This window comes from Lampris incognitus, chromosome 20, assembly GCF_029633865.1.
Source record: "Lampris incognitus isolate fLamInc1 chromosome 20, fLamInc1.hap2, whole genome shotgun sequence".
Taxonomy (NCBI): domain Eukaryota; kingdom Metazoa; phylum Chordata; class Actinopteri; order Lampriformes; family Lampridae; genus Lampris; species Lampris incognitus.
Genome location: NC_079230.1, coordinates 21,428,535 through 21,447,203, shown reverse-complemented (window position 1 = coordinate 21,447,203; position 18,669 = coordinate 21,428,535). Strand labels below are relative to the sequence as shown.

Sequence of the window (18,669 nt, the reverse complement as noted above, 5' to 3'; positions counted from 1 at the left end):
AATGTTTCCTATTTGGGGAGAGTTGGGTAAGGTGAGCCAATTTTTACTTAAAATGTCCTTTCGGAAAGGAAAAGTGAGACAGAGGAAAAAAAAAAAAAAAGTACATCTCATATTTCAGGATGTTTACTTCCAACTGAAATTTTAAAATTGTGTCTGCACAAAAAGGGTATGAAAATATGACTTCTTAAAAAAAGTGGTCCTCTGGCTCACCTTACCCCAGCTGATCCTAGCCAAGGGGCAAGTTGAGCCATACAGGGGTAAATATGACTTTTTCAAGCAAAAATCTGGACATAATTAAAATAATATATTTTTATATCAAATAACAACTGAACACAATGTTAGATTCTTGTTCTCAAAACAGCTATACTAAACTAGTTTATTTTTAAAAATCCAAAACCAATCAACATATTGAAAGTGCAAATATTTCAAATGCTAACACGGTTGATCCTCCATCACTATAGAAGAAAAATCAAATGTCACATCTGTTGACGAAAGAAGTAAATCTTTATACCCTCCTTTCAGTTTTTCTCCTCTTTATTATTCTTATTTTGTAAACAGATCGTCAGATCCTGAGTTAAGGATGTAAGGGCAAATAATAATAAAAAAAGATGAGGCTTGCTCAACATTCCACTCATCGATGTCACAGGGAAATACAAAGTGTTGCTCCCTCCTTGAAGTTCCCCCCAGCTTTCCGGGGTTGAGGTAGCTTGTTAAGCACATCACTTTGTGGGACCCCCCCCCATCCTTTTCCTTGAATGTAAAGGTGGGTTTTTCCTTGCCAGTGGTCCCCCGGATTCTTCTGAGGAATTTTGCCCCAACTTCACCGCCTTCAAGATTCTCTACCAATGCTACATAATGGTAGTTCCTGCTTTTACTTGCAAAATTCACTATCACAAAGTCACCAACCGACAGGTCAGTGTTCTCTGGATCATCCATCTCGTGCTCAGGACTCTCATAATCAGAGGTGTCATCTAGCGGGATGGGAACGTCACTCTCAGAGCTACTGTACTCTGTGATTTTCTTCTTGCCTGTTTGTTTCTGTTTTTTTTTCCTCCTTCCCTCATTCTTCTGTTGCTTATTCTTCCTCTCTTCATAAGCCTTTTCTATGGCCTATTTTTCAGATGTCTCTGTTAGGAATCTTGTTTTCACTCGCTTGCACTTTCTTTGTGTCCTGGGTTGCTGACTTTTGGGTTGAGGAACTATATCAAAATTTGTTTTTTTCTTTGGATTTTTCCCCCCTTTTTCTTCCCAATTGTATCCGGCCAATTACCCCACTCTTCCGAGCCATCCTGATTGTTGCTCCACCCCCTCTGCTGATCCGGGGAGGGCTGCAGACTACCACATGTCTCCTCCGATACATGTGGAGTCGCCAGGCGCTTCTTTTCAGCCGACAGTGAGGAGTTTCGCCAGGGGGATGTAGTGTGTGGGAGGATCACACTATTCCCCCCAGTTCCCCCTCCCCCCCCGAACAGGCGCCCCGACCAACCAGAGGAGGCACTAGTGCAGTGACCAGGACTCATATTCACATCCGGCTTCCCACCCGCAGACACGACCAATTGTGTCTGCAGAGATGCCCGACCAAGCCGGAGGTAACACGGGGATTCAATCCGGTGATCCCCATGTTGGTAGGCAGTGGAATAGACTGCTACGCTACCCAGACACACGAACTATATCTGTATTGAAGGCTGTTGCCCTTCCTAAGGATGCGGCCTTAGGCATACGGCAGGAGAGATGGCGCCATGTCCTGAAATTGTGAAGCCAATCTTTGCCTAAAATCAGAATCAGAATTAGAATACTTTATTTATGCCCGAGAAATTGAGTAAAAGAGTCTGCAATTGGTAATTTGATCATTTATCTGTTTCAAACGTTCAAGAAAAATGCCTTGTATTATCAAAAACTTCAGCCTACATGATGAAGCCTTGACTGACCGAATCATTTGCTCTCCTGCAAACCCTACCTGCTAGCCCCTCCTCTTTCCAGTTATTACGGACAGGAATGTTGTTCTTTTGTACCAGTTCAAATGCCAGCTCACGACATTTCTCCTGTGTAAGACCATGGAGCCGGTCGGCCAGCTGTTTAATATGGTCAGCAAGCTCCCTCTCTAACTCTTCTGGAAATATCTTCATAGCCTTTGCTGTTCCACTGTACCCTGTCGTCTTCACTTTTCCCTTCTCGATGAATCATCTCAGAGTTGACCCGTCAATGTTCCTCTCTCTCTCTCTCGCTACAATCCTGATCGATTTCCCACTCTTTACCTCACTTGCTGCACTCACCATTTCAAGGGATATTGAGCCCGGATTTGTCTTTTCTTTTATAAATGTTTGGCATGATGTTTGTTCTAAAATGTTCAAAATGCGGGAAAAAAAAACAGTATTAGGTGCAGCAGTAATTTGAAGGAGTATTGCTTACAACAGAGAATAAGATTAACTTCAATACATTAATGGTGGGGTAAACTGAACTTCTGGCTCAATTTACCCCAGGGCTTTTGGCTCATTTTACCCTAAAGCTACTATTACACAGGGATTAAGAGCTAGCCATTTGCTAATTAATTCACTTGTTTTAATACCTTTGTAATTCGCCAACATATATGAAATATTTTATCAAACACTGCTAAATTTGCATTGGCACAAGAGGCATCATAGCAGATATGTAAAAAATTTACTTTTAACTGCAAAAAATAGTTTTTTGAGCAAAAAAAAAAAAGGTGCGTACCACTTTCACCATGTGCTTCCTTCCATCACAGCCAGAGTAAAATGAAGGGTTCTACCTAAATGTGTGTGGTCACGTGTGACACATTGTGTACAGCTGTCCAGATACAGGGGGTGGGTTAAATGTACCCACTGGCTCATCCTGCCCCACTCTCCTCTACTCCATCTACAGGGATACGAAGAGGAGGAAGCGGAGGCCTTTGACGTGAGGCTAACCAAGAATACACAAGGACTGGGGATTACCATTGCTGGCTATGTGGGAGACAAAAATTCAGGTGAAAAATGATACTGGAATAGCATATCATCAAAGTGAAAGTTGCAAGTAATGAAAATAAATTGCAAGTGTGCTCCATTGGCTCAGAATAGACTCTTAACACATAATCAATATTTTGGAGCATCACCTCTGCAGGCCAATCTCCTTAATATGTTTAAACAAGGCATGTATGACAACTTTACTGTAGTTGAAAGTTTAACATGGTTGAAAGTTTATTATAATTCTCTCATACCAGCCCAGTCTAATATGGTGATCAAGACTCAAGTAATATTTAAGACATACTAAACTCTAACATGAGTAATGTAAAGATTTAAATCAGGATAAAACCTCACTCAAAAGGACACCCTTTCTCTCACGTTCCATATAAGTCAACTTAATTAACTTTTTTTTGCTTTGTGGATATTAGTGCCTATTGATGGATATTATATTCTCACTTCTTGTATTTTGTGACCTTATCTTACCTCACAGAGCCCTCCGGTATTTTTGTTAAGAGTATAACTAAAGACAGTGCTGTTGAGCAAGATGGCCGTATTCATGTGGGAGACCAGATCATTGCTGTAAGTCTCTCAATTATGCTCTGTTAAGCTATCTTTACTTCTCTGTATTCAGTGGCTTAAGGTGAAAATATGTAGATGGGGTTTATCCCATCTATTTTAAAGATCCAGTTTATTCATTTAGCCGAATAAGGGGAATTGTACAATCATAATTTTAAATAATTCGTCATTGGCTGACAGTCCATAAAATGTTTTCATTGTGACTGCGTGTAGGAAAAAATAATTCGAATTAACACACTGAAAAATTACAGTCTTTACAACTGGAGCAGATTAGTAATGAAGTGAAACTTTATGTAATGTCTTGAAACATCTGAAACATGAGTAAATGTTTGCCCACTTTCCTTCAAACCTTTCACATACTCTTTATTTGATGGAGTGTGTTGGCTTGTATTTGTGTGTGTGTGTGTTTGCGCTTGCGCTTGCATAAGTTGGATGTCTTCAAATTGTCTCGGACAAGATGTGGGGAGTGTAACGTCAGTATTAATGAGCTTGGGGACTGAACTTAAGAACTTTTAAAAAACACACTTAATGGATGGGCAACCAAGACTGAATTATTCAGATGTATATGGCTTATAACTGCCCAGAAGGTCCCGCTTCTGAGTTGCTAAAATAGACGGAATATATTCACACTGCACTCTGTTTCTGTGCACTAGTGTTTCTTTCAATGTTTATTATTGCTGAGATGCATCAAAATGCAATTTTAACTCTGCCAACCAAGAATGCTGACCACAAGCCAGCCCAGAGAACATTGAAATTAGCTTGAATCCACACGAGCTGCTCTGCCCCTCGCTTAATCCACTGGCACACTGACGACCGCCCTCTGCAGGTGGATGGTGTGAACATCCAGGGCTACACCAACCAGCAGGCGGTGGAGGTCCTGCGGCACACAGGCCAGACGGTCCATCTCCAGCTGGTCCGGCGGGGCTTCCGGCCTGAGGAGATCCCCCCTGCTGTGACCCCCAGCGTCACCATCCTCCCCCCCTGCACCACCATCCCCACCACCACCACTGTCATGAGGGAACTTGAGCTGGAGAAGACGATAAGTGAGGAGATCGCTCAAGGTATTTTATGGGGATGCGTCTAGTGATCGATCAAAAGCAAGAAGCAGTATTCCTCTATGCTCAACATTCTGTCAGAAGAAGCCTTGTCAGATGTGCGAAGTGGACGCCTCAGTGAATGCTCTTGTCAGTGCACCCTGGAAAAAGCTGGCCACCTTTTATGTCTTTTTGTCTAGTATTGAGTCTTATGATCTTGTTTCCTCAAAAATTTTTGGATAAAGATCTGAAAATCAGACACTGAGTTGAATTCCACTTGCTTATAATGCAGTTTTGCTTTTTTCCTTATTTTTCTTCGTAAATGTCAGTATTTTCAAAGAGGCAACATATCGCCGGTTTGAATCCCTGTGTTACCTCCAGCTTGGTCGGGCATCCCTACAGACACAATTGGTCGTGTCTGCGGGTGGGAAGCCGGATAGGTGTGTGTCCTGGTCACTGCACTAGCATCTCCTCTGGTCGGTTAGGGCGCCTGTTCAGGGAGGAGGGGGAACTGGGGGGAATAGCGTGATCCTCCCATGCGCTACGTTCCCCTGGCGAAACTCCTCACTGTCAGGTGGCGACTCCACATGTATCAGAGGAGGCATGTGGTAATCTGCAGCCCTCCCTGGATCGGCAGAGGAGGTGGAGCAACGACCAGGACGGCTCAGAGAGCGGGGGGATTGGCCAGGTACAATTGGGGAGAACAGGAGGAGAGGAAAAAAAAACATATATATAAAAGAAGCAGAATAAAATATTACGAATAAGAATACTAGAATAGAATATTACTCTGAGGGAATCAAAGAGATTACTAATTTATTAAGCTGATTTGATTTGGAAACAAATTGGCCATCCTTTCAACACATACATTATTTTATATTGTTTTTTTCCTGTTTATTTAAACATTTATGGAACATTTACACAAGTTAATGTCATTCATATTCTAAAAGCAGCAAACATTTTCTCAGCGGATGAAGTTTTTTGGGGGAAAAAGCTTTCACACCAATAAATTCACTGTACCCACATTCCGTGTTTCTTGAAAATTGTCAAAAATTGGTATCAAAATTCTGTTCTTGTTCAACTCAGTTATGTGTTTGAGCAATGTGATCAGGGCAGTACACATAGCTAGATGGACAAATGACTCTAGTTTACTAGATATGGGTGGGGATGGGATTAGAGTGTCTCCCCTCTACTTAGCTCCCCTCACCATAACCACATGTCTATAAATAGAACCTGGAGCCCTCCTCCCTGATGTCGAGGCCTTGAACTGTACGAAGTCTGTAATTTAGCCAGCAGTAAATATCAACAAATGACGCAATGCGACAGAGTATATAACAAGAAATAGTTGCAGTGGGAAACACAACAGGGAAAGCTAGTTCCTAAAGTGACAGTCAAGAAGTGGTCCACACTCAATGTAGCGATGATGCATTTTTTTTATATGTGCAGTTACATGCATTCTTGGTGTGTGCGGTAGTGGAAGCTGATTGGAGTGTTACTTGCTCATAGTACAATTGGACGTGTGCATTCATTTTCAATGTGTGTGTGCGCCATCTCTTCATTATCCCGTTTACAGCCACTACAGATGAGAAGCAGCTCGAGTCACAGACTGAGGGATCTGATTTCAGCCCAGCCAAGGATCAGCTAACACAGGAGATAGAAGGTAGGCTACTGGGATCCTTTACAAAGCGCAGAGCCAGAGATAATGAACACAAATTTCCCTTGATATGGGCTTTTGTTGTCTGGCTCAGACTATCTTGCAGCAAACAATGCCTCAAGAGATTTCTATGGAATACAATGGGTGCTTTTGGTATTTTCTCAGAGTAAAATCATTTTCTGTTTCATAATAACAGAAGATGAAAGTTACTTTGACACAGGTCTCACCTCTTGAATTCCTCAAGAACTTTGCCAATAGTTGAAAAGTTCTGATGCATTACTTGGTATGAATGGGCTGTCATAACGCTGTACTCTCTTATTGTTGTCTTTTTGCCTTTGAGTGCTATAGATTATATGTTACATTTCCATTCTAAAAGGGATCGAGCTTACAGCCTTTGACGAGCAAGAGCTAATGAAGAAGTGGCAGGACATTCTGGGTCCAAGTAATGAAGTTGTAGTAAGTCTATATTCTTAACTGGGTTTCTCTTGCTCATGCGCTAAGTGACACTTGTAGTCATTTTACCAGAGCTTAGTAGTCAGACATTGGGAACTACATTATAGTCATCTATGAAGACAGCACAACCCGTTTCTTTCATGTTAAACATAAGCCAGACACTACCAGAAAAGTTTTACTCATTACCATTTTTGTGGTTCAAAAAGTAATGCCAAACACTAAATAAAACTCAATCTCTTCACATGCCAAATGATATGTAACCACCTGTTCACGTGCCAGGTGGCCCAGGTGGAGAAGTTCAGCGAGAGCAGTGGACTTGGGATCAGTCTAGAGGCCAACAGTGGCCACCATTACATCCGCTCTGTCCTGCCTGAAGGACCAGTGGGGCGCTGTGGGAAGCTATTCAGTGGAGACGAACTGCTTGAGGTAGAGGTCACTGAAAATGAGCATGCTACACCACTCTGGTACAGCCACTAGCCATCTCTCAATCAAACTATTGCAATATAGTTTTTGCTGCTCTCCAAGCTCGTGCAACGTAACCACTGCCAGAACGATGCTACACACTTGGTTTTCAATCGGCCAAAATGTGCACACAACTCGCCTCTCTTTGTATCCTTACCACTAGCACCTGGTTGCTGTCCACATAAATTTCAAAACCTTGCTCTAGACTTCACATGCAGTTCAGCTATACCAATTTACCTGCAAACCCATATTAACATGTACACTCTTGCTCGCCCTCCTCATTTGACCTCTGGAAGGCTACTGTTTATGCCCACTTCAAAAGGGCCAAACTCCATTTCCAGACTTCTCTCTCACACCGAGCCCCAAAATGGTCAAATTGACCCCATCTTCCATTAGAGTTACATACCCGTCTACTTAATTTAAGAAAGGCCTCAATATTTTCCTTGGCCAGCCCTACTAAAATCCATAGATTTTAGACTATTATTACTCATGTCACTGTTGGTGATCCACGTATTGCACACTTACAATATTTGCAATTGACATAGCATCAACGACTGACTATGACTTCTACATAAGTTTGATCATCTTCCTGTTTTTGAAAATATGTGGATTGACTGTCTATAATGGAAAATAATGTATTTCTATCAACAGTTGTCTCTTGCCATTTGAAATGTATACAGTAGACGCGGTAAAATGTCAATTTCTCAATTTTCATCCTTGCATTCGTGGTTGAAATGCCTTTCTTCCCACTTAGGTCAATGGCATCTCTCTGATTGGTGAGACCCACAAGGAAGTGATCAGCATCTTGAAGGAGCTTCCAATTTGTGTGTACATGGTTTGCTGTAGGCCCGCCCCTCATCTGCAGACTGACATGGACACTGCCCAAACAGGATTAGAGATGTTATCCTCAACGTCTATGGTAAAGATGCTGCATGCCACTAGGAGATAAGTAGAAAACTATGACAGAAATTGTTTTTTGAAATGAACAACTCACCCATGAGCATTAAAGATGATTGCCTTGACACTAATTTCTGAGTATTGCCTTGCTGCCTTGTTGTTGAACCTTGTTAAGTATTGCTAAATAATTTCATGATATGATTGACACAGTGAAAACAGGGCGTTTTTACTTTTGATTAACATGAAGGGGATGCTATAGGGAAGAGGAAGCTAACATGTGGGAAGCTTTTTAGATATTCCAGGGGTGGTATTGCTTGCATTGCATTGCAGCAGATGCTGCATACAAAACCAGAGGGAAGTTCCTCTCCTTGACAATCAGTGAAGCATCATACACCTTTGCCCCTCCCACATATATCAGTCCGTAAATATGATTGGAGAGAATTACTCTTAAGTCTTCCTCATCCCTCGTCACACATCAACCTTTTATAGCTGAGCCCAGACGGTCCATTGCTCTACTGGCTTTCCAGCCTGCTAACTATAATGGATTAAGACTTACAGATAAGCAGGAGAGGCTGTCAGTTTATTAATGCCAATCCATCTAGTAATACCTTTATAGCAGTAGCCAGCAACACATAATATAGGGATCGGATACTTCAAAAGAAACCACTCTTTAGGGAAGGGGGGTTTTCTTCTCTGCAGCTTTTAGCCGTGATAACATATCGAGGCCTGAGCATCCAGAAGATATTTCCCTTTTATCTCCTGCCAAAACTTATGAAACGGGGAACTGGAGGATTGCAGCCTATGGGGCTGAGAGCAAAGTGAGGAATGCATGTGCAACACTGAGATTTGGGGCTTTGACTCTGCAGAAACAAATAGAGCTCAGCAGTTTCCAGGTTCCAGAAGACTCCGAGGTGAGAGCGGATGCGGCGGCTGTAAAGGATAATGTGACAGAGGAGACGCCCGGATCTCCTCTGGCCATGTGGGAGTCCGAGATCCAAAATATCGAGCTGGAGAAGGGAGAAGGGGGACTGGGATTCAGTATCTTGGATTACCAGGTGGGATTTGTGAATGGGAATCATGGTAGGTTTCATTAAATCATGTGGGGGTTAATACTGAAGTTGACTTGTCTTGGAGATTCTGTTTGTGCGTTATAAACTTTATATCTTTTTTAAAAACACTATGATGCTGTATTTTTGTGTCATGAATGTTGTTTTTTTTTCATAGTTGTTTCATTCTAGGAAAAGGCATGATTATCCATCTTTATTCTTAATATCCAACAGCTTCAACATGCTTTAAAAAAAAAACCAAACTTAACAAATAGGATGCATGATAGAGCATATCCTACCAATAAAATAAACCCCTTGCAACTTTCACTGAAGTTAAAGGCTGTGTCAGTTTAACAGGTGACTTTTTTCTTCTCGGTTTTGCATACTAACCTCACTGCTATGGCTCCTCCACAGGACCCGACTGACCCTGCCAAGACAGTTATTGTGATACGCTCTCTTGTTCCCAACGGCGTGGCGGAACAAGACGGGCGGCTGCTGCCAGGAGACCGTCTCATGTTTGTCAACAGCACTAACCTGGAGAACGCCAGCCTGGAGGAAGCCGTTCAGGCCCTGAAGGGGGCCAAACTCGGCAGGGTCCAAATAGGAGTGGCCAAACCGCTGCCTGTAAGCATATCCATCCTTTCATCATTGTTAGCATTATTATTGTCAGTAGTAGAAGTAGTAGTAAGAGTGGTGGTGGTAGTAGTAGTAGCGAGTAGTATTGGTAATCATTTGTGGTAAAGACGTAGTATGTTTGACCATGTGTAAATGCATGCAAAATGATAGCACAACAAGTAACATATGTACAGATATTGCCGACATTGTTTGACATTGTTCAGCATACCATATAACTGTCAGTGTTTTGGTTGGGTCTGCTTTTCAACCATGCAGCATAGCATCCAAAAGAATGAGGGTTCGTCTTACAGAAATCTTGAAATATTAATGCAGGAAAGTCAGTGAAGTTAGGCTGCATGGTTAAACACTCAGCTCACAGCTCTTTAGGAATGAAGATTGCAGCCAAAATTACACTGTGCCCTTTGTTTGATATTGCTCCAATATTGAATTTTTGAAGTGTGCAGACTCCTCGCACATTGAAAACATATTGGGGCACCTATCAAAATATTGGCTCTGTCCAAAAGCATGTTTATTGCTCCAGGCGTCTGCGCTATTTCTGTTAGATATTTTTCTTCATAAGAATGCTAGCATTCTCAGGTTTATAGCTGCATTTCTCTTGTGCTGGATCTGCCACAGTGAGACCTCTGGGCTGCCAAGGTTAGGTGGATTACAGAGTTGTTGGAGGCCTCTATGGAGTTATCCTCCTCTCTTGCAGGATCTGAAATGTACTTCTTGGGGGTATTTTGTTGTATTGCATCTCAAAATTGAGTCTGACCAGTGTAATTCTCCAATAACCCCTCCTGCTTTTTCTCTCTCTCGCTTGGCTGCATGCTGCTGAAAAATCAAGATCAAAAAGTCCTTCCAAAGCAAAAGAGGCAATGCTAAACAGCCTTTCTCTTCATAATTAATTTGTTCTAGAAATACATTACTATTATCAAAGAAATCCCCACTTAAAAGCACCAAGGTCATGATTTATTAACACCTGAAAATATTTCAGAACTATGAAATCTCCTTTTCTCCCTTCTTTACTTCTTAAATCCATTCACAATTAAAATCCAATCATCTATGGAAAGAAAAAAATACTGAGCTGCATATGGAGACATTAGGAATTTCTCCACTTTCTTTGGGAATATGTGGGTATTCCCTCTCTCCAAACCCATGTGATGAGCATGAGAGTTCTTCTTTGGCAGTCCTCTATCTATTCAGTTGTCTTCAGCACTACGTTGGTTAAGGAGGAGGGACTGAATGAGGGGATCATTTACCGAGCTGAGCCTGCATCGGTCAGTTGGCCTTCGGGAACTGAAAGATGATCAGACTGGCTCTTAGTGCAATAACTACAATCCCTCCGAAAAAGTCAAATATTTACTTCCTGTCTAATGTATACTAAGACAGGACTGGTCACATTTTTCTTGCCTAATATTGGAAGCAGGAGGGCATTTCAAATGTGAAATGGAGCATTTGGGCATTGAGTGTAGTAGATAACATGGATAATTATAAATCTGGAAAAAAATACAATTAAGCTAATTTATCAAACCATTTTTAGAGTTATTAACTGCTGTTTTTTCAGTTAAAGGTGTAGGGGAAAGAATCTGTTGTGGGTGCAACAGGGTTATCAAATCAAGCTCATAAAATAAATCATACATTTGTTAACCATTACTTTAGGTGTTTAATATTTTATAAACTACTAAATTGATGGAATAATCAAATCAGTCTCATGAATCAGTGTCATAAAATTATGAACCATTCATTTTGATGAGCAATAGTTATTATTGAACCATTCAAGTTGATGGAATAATCAGTGTTGCACCAATTGGAGTACTTTAGTTGGCAGAGGATTGCTCCAATGAGTACTGTCACAAAACAGGCGGGACAATGACCTACTTCAGTGAAAACAATTTAGTGGAACAATCAAATGAGAAAAAAATAACTAATACTTATCAGTTACAGTCAATAATTGAGTGTTGATCACCACTGTCCCCTTTTGTTTGCATTGAACTGACAAGCAAGATAGTAATTCAAATGCAGATGAACATTTGAAAATTTAAAATCCATCCATCCATTTATCCTAGCTGCTTATGCCAATTGGGGTTGCAGGATGCTGGAAATTTAAAAGCAGAATCAGAATTGTATTTATTGCCAAGTAGTTCAAGAACATGCAAGGAATATGACTTTTTATGTTGGTGCAAGAGGGAAAAATTAACAACAAACAGTAAAGTTAAAAGTTAAAATAATAATAAAGTATATATACAAAATAAAATAAAAATAGGTGCAATAAATTATAATGGGAAAACACAGGGAATATCACAAGTTCTTTATTTACAAAATGTCAAATGAGAATTTTAAATAAGAAGTTATTTACAGAAAAAGAAATTATTTTCAGAATAAGAACTTGTTGTAGAATAAGAGTTACGTATTTACAGGGTAGTGTGGGCTATATGTAAAGTGTTCATGTACAGAGGGCACAGTAGGGCAGATAGATATATTGCACTGTGTTTGTGCATGTGAGTGTGTGTGTATGTATGTAGGTATGTGTTGCATCGTGGTGTGGAGAGAGGGTCAAAGGGGGTGGGGGGTAATTGGGGGGCAGTGTCAGGATCTGTGGGTGTCTGGGGACTTGTTGGAAAGGCCTGCTGTGGGGAAGAAGCTGTTTTTGTGGCATGAGGTTCTGGTTTTTATAGACCTTAGCCTCTTGCCAGAGGGGAGTGTTTTGAAGAGACCATGGCCTGGGTGCGGAGGGTCAACCATGATCTTTCCTGCTCGCCTTATTGTCTGAGGCATGCAGGCCCTGGAGGGATGGCAGGTTGCAGCCAATCACCCTCTCAGCAGAGCAAATGATATGCTGCAGTCTGGCCTTGTCCTTGGCAGTGGGAGCAGCGTACCAGATAGTGATGGAGGAGGTGAGGGTGAACTCAATGATGATGATGTAAAAATGCACCATCATTGGCTTTGGCCGGTTGAACTTCTTCAGCTGCTACAAGAAGTACAACCTCTGTTGTGCCTTCTTGGTGAGGGAGCTGATGTTCAGCCCCCACTTGAGGTCCCAGGAAGCGGAAGGATTCCACAGTGTCGATTGGGGAGCCAGACAGGGTGATGAGGGCAGGTGGGGCTGGGCTCTTTTTGAAGTACACAGCTATCTCCACTGTCTTTAGAGTGTTGAGCTCCAAGTTGTTTTGGTCACACCTGGACACCAGATGGTCAGTCTTCCACCTGTAAGTTGGGGCGTCTGTTCAGGGGGGAGGGGGAACTGGGGGGAATAGCGTGATCCTCCCACGCGCTACGTCCCCCTGGTGAAAATCCTCACTGTCAGGTGAAAAGAAGCAGCTGGCGACTCCACATGTATCGGAAGAGGCATGTGGTAGAATGCAGCCCTCCCTGGATCGGCAGAGGGGGTGGAGCAGCGACCAGGACAGCTTGGAGGGGTCGAGTAATCGGCCAGGTGTAATTTGGGAGAAAAGGGGGGGGGGGATCCACACAAAAAAATATATATATATATTTTCTACTGTGATTGAAAGTTTTTCTTTTTAAAGGGGCCTCCAAGGTGGGCAGTTGTGGAGAGGCCCGGGCACCTGCTGAGGCGGGGGAGGAGGAGCTGGTGCTTTAGAGCTGGTGGGTGGAGTCACAGGGGATGGTGTCGAGACTGTCCCATTGTCTTTCAAATCAACGATAGTACTCATTCAGATCGTTGGCCAGGCGCAAGTCATTAGTGGAGTGGGAGGATTTCGGTTTGTAGTTGGTGATCTGTCTGACGCTGCAAATTGTGTCAATCATGCTTAACCAAGTCTTCAAAAAAGGCAGGGTATGTGTAACCAGTGTAAAAAGTAAAAAAAGGATGCTTGCTTTGCACACCAGAACACAGTATGAAAAATTCAGGTTTGAAGTCAACAAATTATACTTTTGATTAACTTAATACTACACATTCTAGCAGCACAGGGGCATAATTTTTCATACTAATTTTTTCCCATATTAATATTTTTCATAATTCCTTCTGGTGTGCATACTATTCCGTTTTGAAATGGAGATGAATAAACATGTGTGTGGTCAACTTGTGTATACATGTACATGAGTCTGAAAATAGATTTCACTTAGGAAAATAGTTTCCATCCAACACAATTATTTACTATTTACAGGTTCTCTAATTATTACAAAAATGTAAATTCTAGTAAAACCAATAGGACCACTATCTTTGGACTATCTTTTTTTTGGACAACACAGTCCACTAAATGGACTGTTGTTAACTGTGTTTTTTTTTTTTTTTTGCTTTGTTCTCCGTTTTTGTATGTTTTTGGTGGTGTCATTTTTGGAAATTTTGGGTATGCGTTTTTATCTTTTCTGTTGCACTGCTGTGGGCTGGGTGAAAGGAAATTGTGTTTCTTTTGTGTACACAAGTACATGATAGAAATGACAAATTGTTCCTGATTCCTGATCTGCTGTTCATGCTATAAACAATACAGGGTGACAAGGTTTGATTCATGGTAGCTCTTCGGTCTCTTCCAACCCCATAAAGTCATCTGCCAAACAACTGTTGTTGTTTGGTTTTTTTTCTTCTCAGAGGGAGATTACAAAATAGATTTTCATTTATCCGTCTCTACTACGACTACTTTTGGCTGCTCCCGTTAGGGGTCGCCACAGCAGCTCATCCATGTCCATCTCTTCCTGTCCTCTGCATCTTCCTCTGTCACACCAGCCACCTGCATGTCCTCTCTCACCACATCCATAAACCTCCTCTTTGGCCTTCCTCTTTTCCTCTTCCCTGGCAGCTCCATATTCAGCATCCTTTTCCCAATATACCCAGCATCTCTCCTCCACACATGTCCAAGCCATCTCAATCTTGCCTCTCTTGCTTTGTCTCCAAACCATCCAACCTGAGCTGTCCCTCTAATATACTAATTTCTAATCCTGTCCTTCTTCATCACTCCCAATGAAAATCTTAGCATCTTCAACTCTGCCACCTACAGCTCCGCCTCCTGTCTTCTCATCAGTGCCACTGTCTCCAAACCATATAACATAGCTGGTCTCACTACCAACTTGTAAACCTTCCCTTTAACGCTTGCTGGTACCGTTCTGTCGCAAATCACTCATGACACTCTTCTCCACCCTACCTACACTCTCTTCTCCATCTCTCTTCTGCACTCCCTGTTACTTTGGAAAGTTGGCCCCAAGTATTTAAACTCATACGCCTTCCCTCTCTCCTAAGGTTATTCCCCCTCTTTGCTCCTTATAGGGAACACTTAACCACTACAAAGGTGCAAATGTAAAACCATCCCTAGGATGGCTCTAGGATAAGTATTCACACAAAAGCAAGTTTCAGACTAACAACAAAAGAATCTGGTTCCTTTTACAGACCAATTCTTCCTCGGTTCAAATCCAGAATGACAGACATTGATATCATAGTACAGTATAATAGCGCAGAGCTATCCGTGATTTGACAGTTCACAGCTTTGCTCATTTACAAAATGTACTTCTTTGCTTTCCAGCTGATTATACTTATTTCCTTTATCACAGATTGAAACCAGTGAGGCAGATCTATCGGAGAACAAGGTGTTAGAACATAGCTTCTCTGCAATAGAGGACGACACCTTCCAGGCATCTATGATTGCGCTCCATGGTAGTACCTGTGGCTCAGACCTGGATTACCAGATGAATCTGCACGTGTCCACGCCCAAGGTAGACAGCTATAAAATGTACCACAAATCAATAAATACATATTCAATTGACAGGGAAGGCACAGCTGGAAATGACACCCCTCTTTATTAAATGTCACTGCGACAACAACTGGCATTTGAAACATCCAGCGTGTAATCATTAATATTTGCTTACTTGATGTAGAGGGCCAAAATGTCATGTGGGATGTAATTTCAGGCCATAACAATATTACTGACTGTAGTTAAATGGGGCGTTAGGCTGCTAGTTTGCCAAAAGGATATTGAATTATCAGAAGTAAAACAAACTATGATGGTATGCTTTAAATTTAGTGGCAGTGGACATTTTATACTTTTATGGAGCCAGCCTTGGCAAGGCCAGGTCATTGGCTATGAGCATTTTATTGAAGTTTATATGGAATGCTGGAGAGTTTATACAGAAACCTAGAGTAGTACCCAGGCTGGTTTTTGAGAAGTGCAACTGATTTTTTTTCCCTTTTCTGGTTTGTATCTTTTAGCATTGAAATAGAGTCATACTTGAGGATGTAGAGGTCTAGCATTCAGGGAGTCCAAAATGTAGGCGGCCAGTTTCTTCTTTTTTTGGGGGGGGGGGGGCCCTTTTTTCTCCCCAATTGTACCTGGCCAATTACATCACTCTTCTAGCCGTCCCAGTCATTGCTCCACCCCTTCTGCTGATCCAGGGAGGGCTGCAGACCACTACATGCGTCCTCTGATACATGTGGAGTTGGCAGCCGCTTCTTTTCACCTGACAGTGAGGAGTTTCGCCAGGGAGATGTAGCACGTGGGAGGATCACGCTATTCCCCCCAGTTCCCCCTCCCCCCCGAACAGGTGCTCCAACCGACCAGCAACCAGGACACATACCCACATCCGGTTTCCCGCCCGCAGACACAGCCAATTGTGTCTTTAGGGACACCCGACAAAGCCAGTGGCAACACGGGGATTCGAACCGGGATCCCCGTGTTGGTAGGCAACGGAATAGACCGCTACACTACCTGGACGCCCCCAGGTGGCCAGTTTCTCATAAATTGAGCGTCATTAGCTCATCTCATGGTAACCTGAGAGAGTAAAGCCTCTGCATCTTCGACATGTTTTGATCATACAGTTCAACATTCCGGGAATGCTGAGGGCTCTTTTAGAATAATGTACCTGACTTAATAATGAAGCAGACAGAATGTCCATGTCGAAAAATAGAGTGTGATTTCTTGGTCTAAAAAAAAACAACACCTATTTCATTATTCATAAAACAAAGCAAAAATGACTTAAAAGTGTCCTTCTGAGTATAGTTAGCACCTCATAGTTAAGTTTTGAAGTCTAGGCTGTCTATAAGCTAGTGATATGGAAATTAGTTTTCAAAGAGGCCTTGAAAAAATCTATTCACAACCCTCTTAATATGCCTGAGGTATTTTCTGAAGCCCCATTTATTATATTTAACACCCCCCCCCCCCACCAAGATAGACTTTGAATCCCACAGGACTTTGTAACTGATTAACTATGCCCTTTTAAAAACAATGTATACAAATATATATATAAAAAATCTCCCTCCCACCCTTTTTCGGGTGGTGTGTGTCTTCCTCAAGTTCACATCCTCTATCAGAGGCCTGGGAGTTTGAGGGTTCTGCACAGTACCTTAGCTGTCCCTAGGACTCCACTCTTCTGGACAGACACCTCAGATGCTGTTCATGGAAACTGCTGGAGCCACTCTCCCAGTTTGGGGGTTACAGCCCCTCATGCTCCTATTACCACTGGGATTACTGTGTTTTGTTTTTTGTATACTTTTTATTAATCCCTGTGGGGAAATTCATCTGCATTTAACCCATCCTAGCTGTGTAGGTAGGAGCAGTGCGCAGCTGCAGTGCAGCGCCTGGGTGCCAACTTCAGTTCTTCTTTTCCTATTGCCTTGGTCAGGGGCACAGACAGGAACATTAACCCAAACATGAATGTCTTTGATGGTGGGAGGAAACCCATGCAGATATGGGGAGAACATGCAAACGCCACACAGAAAGGACCTGGGACAGCTTGGGGTTCGAACCCAGGACCTTCTTGCTGTGAGGCAACTGTGCTAATCATTGGGCCATTGTGCTGCCTACACCTTCCACATCCGATCTAGTTCTTCCTTCAGCCCTTGTTATTTCTCTATTTCTCATGCGCTTTCTTCCTGATGTTGCTGTCACTTAGGATTGCTACATCGATCACTACTGCTGTCTGCTGTTCCTTGTTGACCACCACAAAGCCTGGTTGGTTAGCCAGCACCTGCTTGTCAGTCTGGAACCTGAAGTCCCGTAGGATCTTGGCTATGCCATTCTCAACCACCTTTGGCAGTGTCTCCCATTTGGACTTGGGAACCTCCAGTCTGTATTCAGTACAGATGTTCTGTACACTATCCCAGCCACGTGGTTATGCCTTTAAGTGTACGCTTTCCCAGCTAGCATTTTTACGCCCTGTTACTAAATGCTGGACTATCTCAGGGGGGTCTTTGCACAGCCTTTATCTTGGCTCTTGTCAGAACCCTGCCTCAACCAATCTGGTGCTGAGTGCCTGTTCTTGTGCTGATATGACCAGAGCCTCTGTGCTGTCCTTCAGTCCAGCCTTTTCAAGCCACTGGTAGGTTTTCTTTATCAGCCATGTCTTCTATTTGTTGATGGTGCATCCCATGGAGGAGCTTAATCTTCCGTGATACCTCCTCTTCTTCTTCCTCCCCACTCTGTGGCTTCTGCCTGAGGTACTCACTCAGCAGTTTGTCCTGGGGGGGGGGGGTGCTCTTTCTGATGTACTCATGGATGTTCCTAGTTTCATCCTGGATAGTGACTCTGACACTCACTAAGCCTCGGCCCCCATCGTTTCACTTAACTCAGATTGCTGGATTTCAGGTGGAACCCTCCATGCATTGTGAGGAGTTTCTGTGTCCTGATATCCTTTGCTTTTATCTCCTCTTTTGGCCAGCTTATTATTCCAGCTGAGTATCTGATGACTGGTAGGGCATATGCGTTGATGGCTTGGATCATATCCTTTGCACTGGCCACTCAGGACCTGCCTCACTCTCTGGAGGGATTTGGCTGTAGGTGACCTCCTTGCTGCCTCCTCGTGGTTTCCATTTGCCTGTGGAATACCCAGGTACTTGTAACTGTCCTGTATGTCTGTCATCCTGCCATCTGGTAATTCAATCCCTTCAGTCCTCACCACCTTTCCTCTTTTTGCCACCATTTGACCGCACTTGTCCAGTCCGAATGACATCCCGATGTTGCCACCAGATCCTGGTGAGGTGGATTAGTGAGTCAATGTCTTGCTCACTCCTGGCATACAGCTTGATGTCATCC

At 42.7% G+C, this 18,669-nt stretch overlaps 1 protein-coding gene across 1 annotated transcript in view; it reads left to right on the top strand.

Moving 5' to 3' along the window:
* The window catches only part of LOC130130816 (multiple PDZ domain protein), a 70,148-nt gene that overhangs the window by 15,401 nt on the left and 36,078 nt on the right, over positions 1-18,669 (top strand). The window contains exons 9-18 of the mRNA XM_056300651.1: positions 2,881-2,983; positions 3,451-3,539; positions 4,363-4,597; positions 6,141-6,227; positions 6,598-6,677; positions 6,954-7,100; positions 7,891-8,055; positions 8,900-9,088; positions 9,494-9,703; positions 15,197-15,358. Of these exons, the coding sequence (XP_056156626.1) occupies positions 2,881-2,983; positions 3,451-3,539; positions 4,363-4,597; positions 6,141-6,227; positions 6,598-6,677; positions 6,954-7,100; positions 7,891-8,055; positions 8,900-9,088; positions 9,494-9,703; positions 15,197-15,358 (1,467 nt within the window). The remainder of the gene's footprint in view (positions 1-2,880; positions 2,984-3,450; positions 3,540-4,362; positions 4,598-6,140; positions 6,228-6,597; positions 6,678-6,953; positions 7,101-7,890; positions 8,056-8,899; positions 9,089-9,493; positions 9,704-15,196; positions 15,359-18,669) is intronic.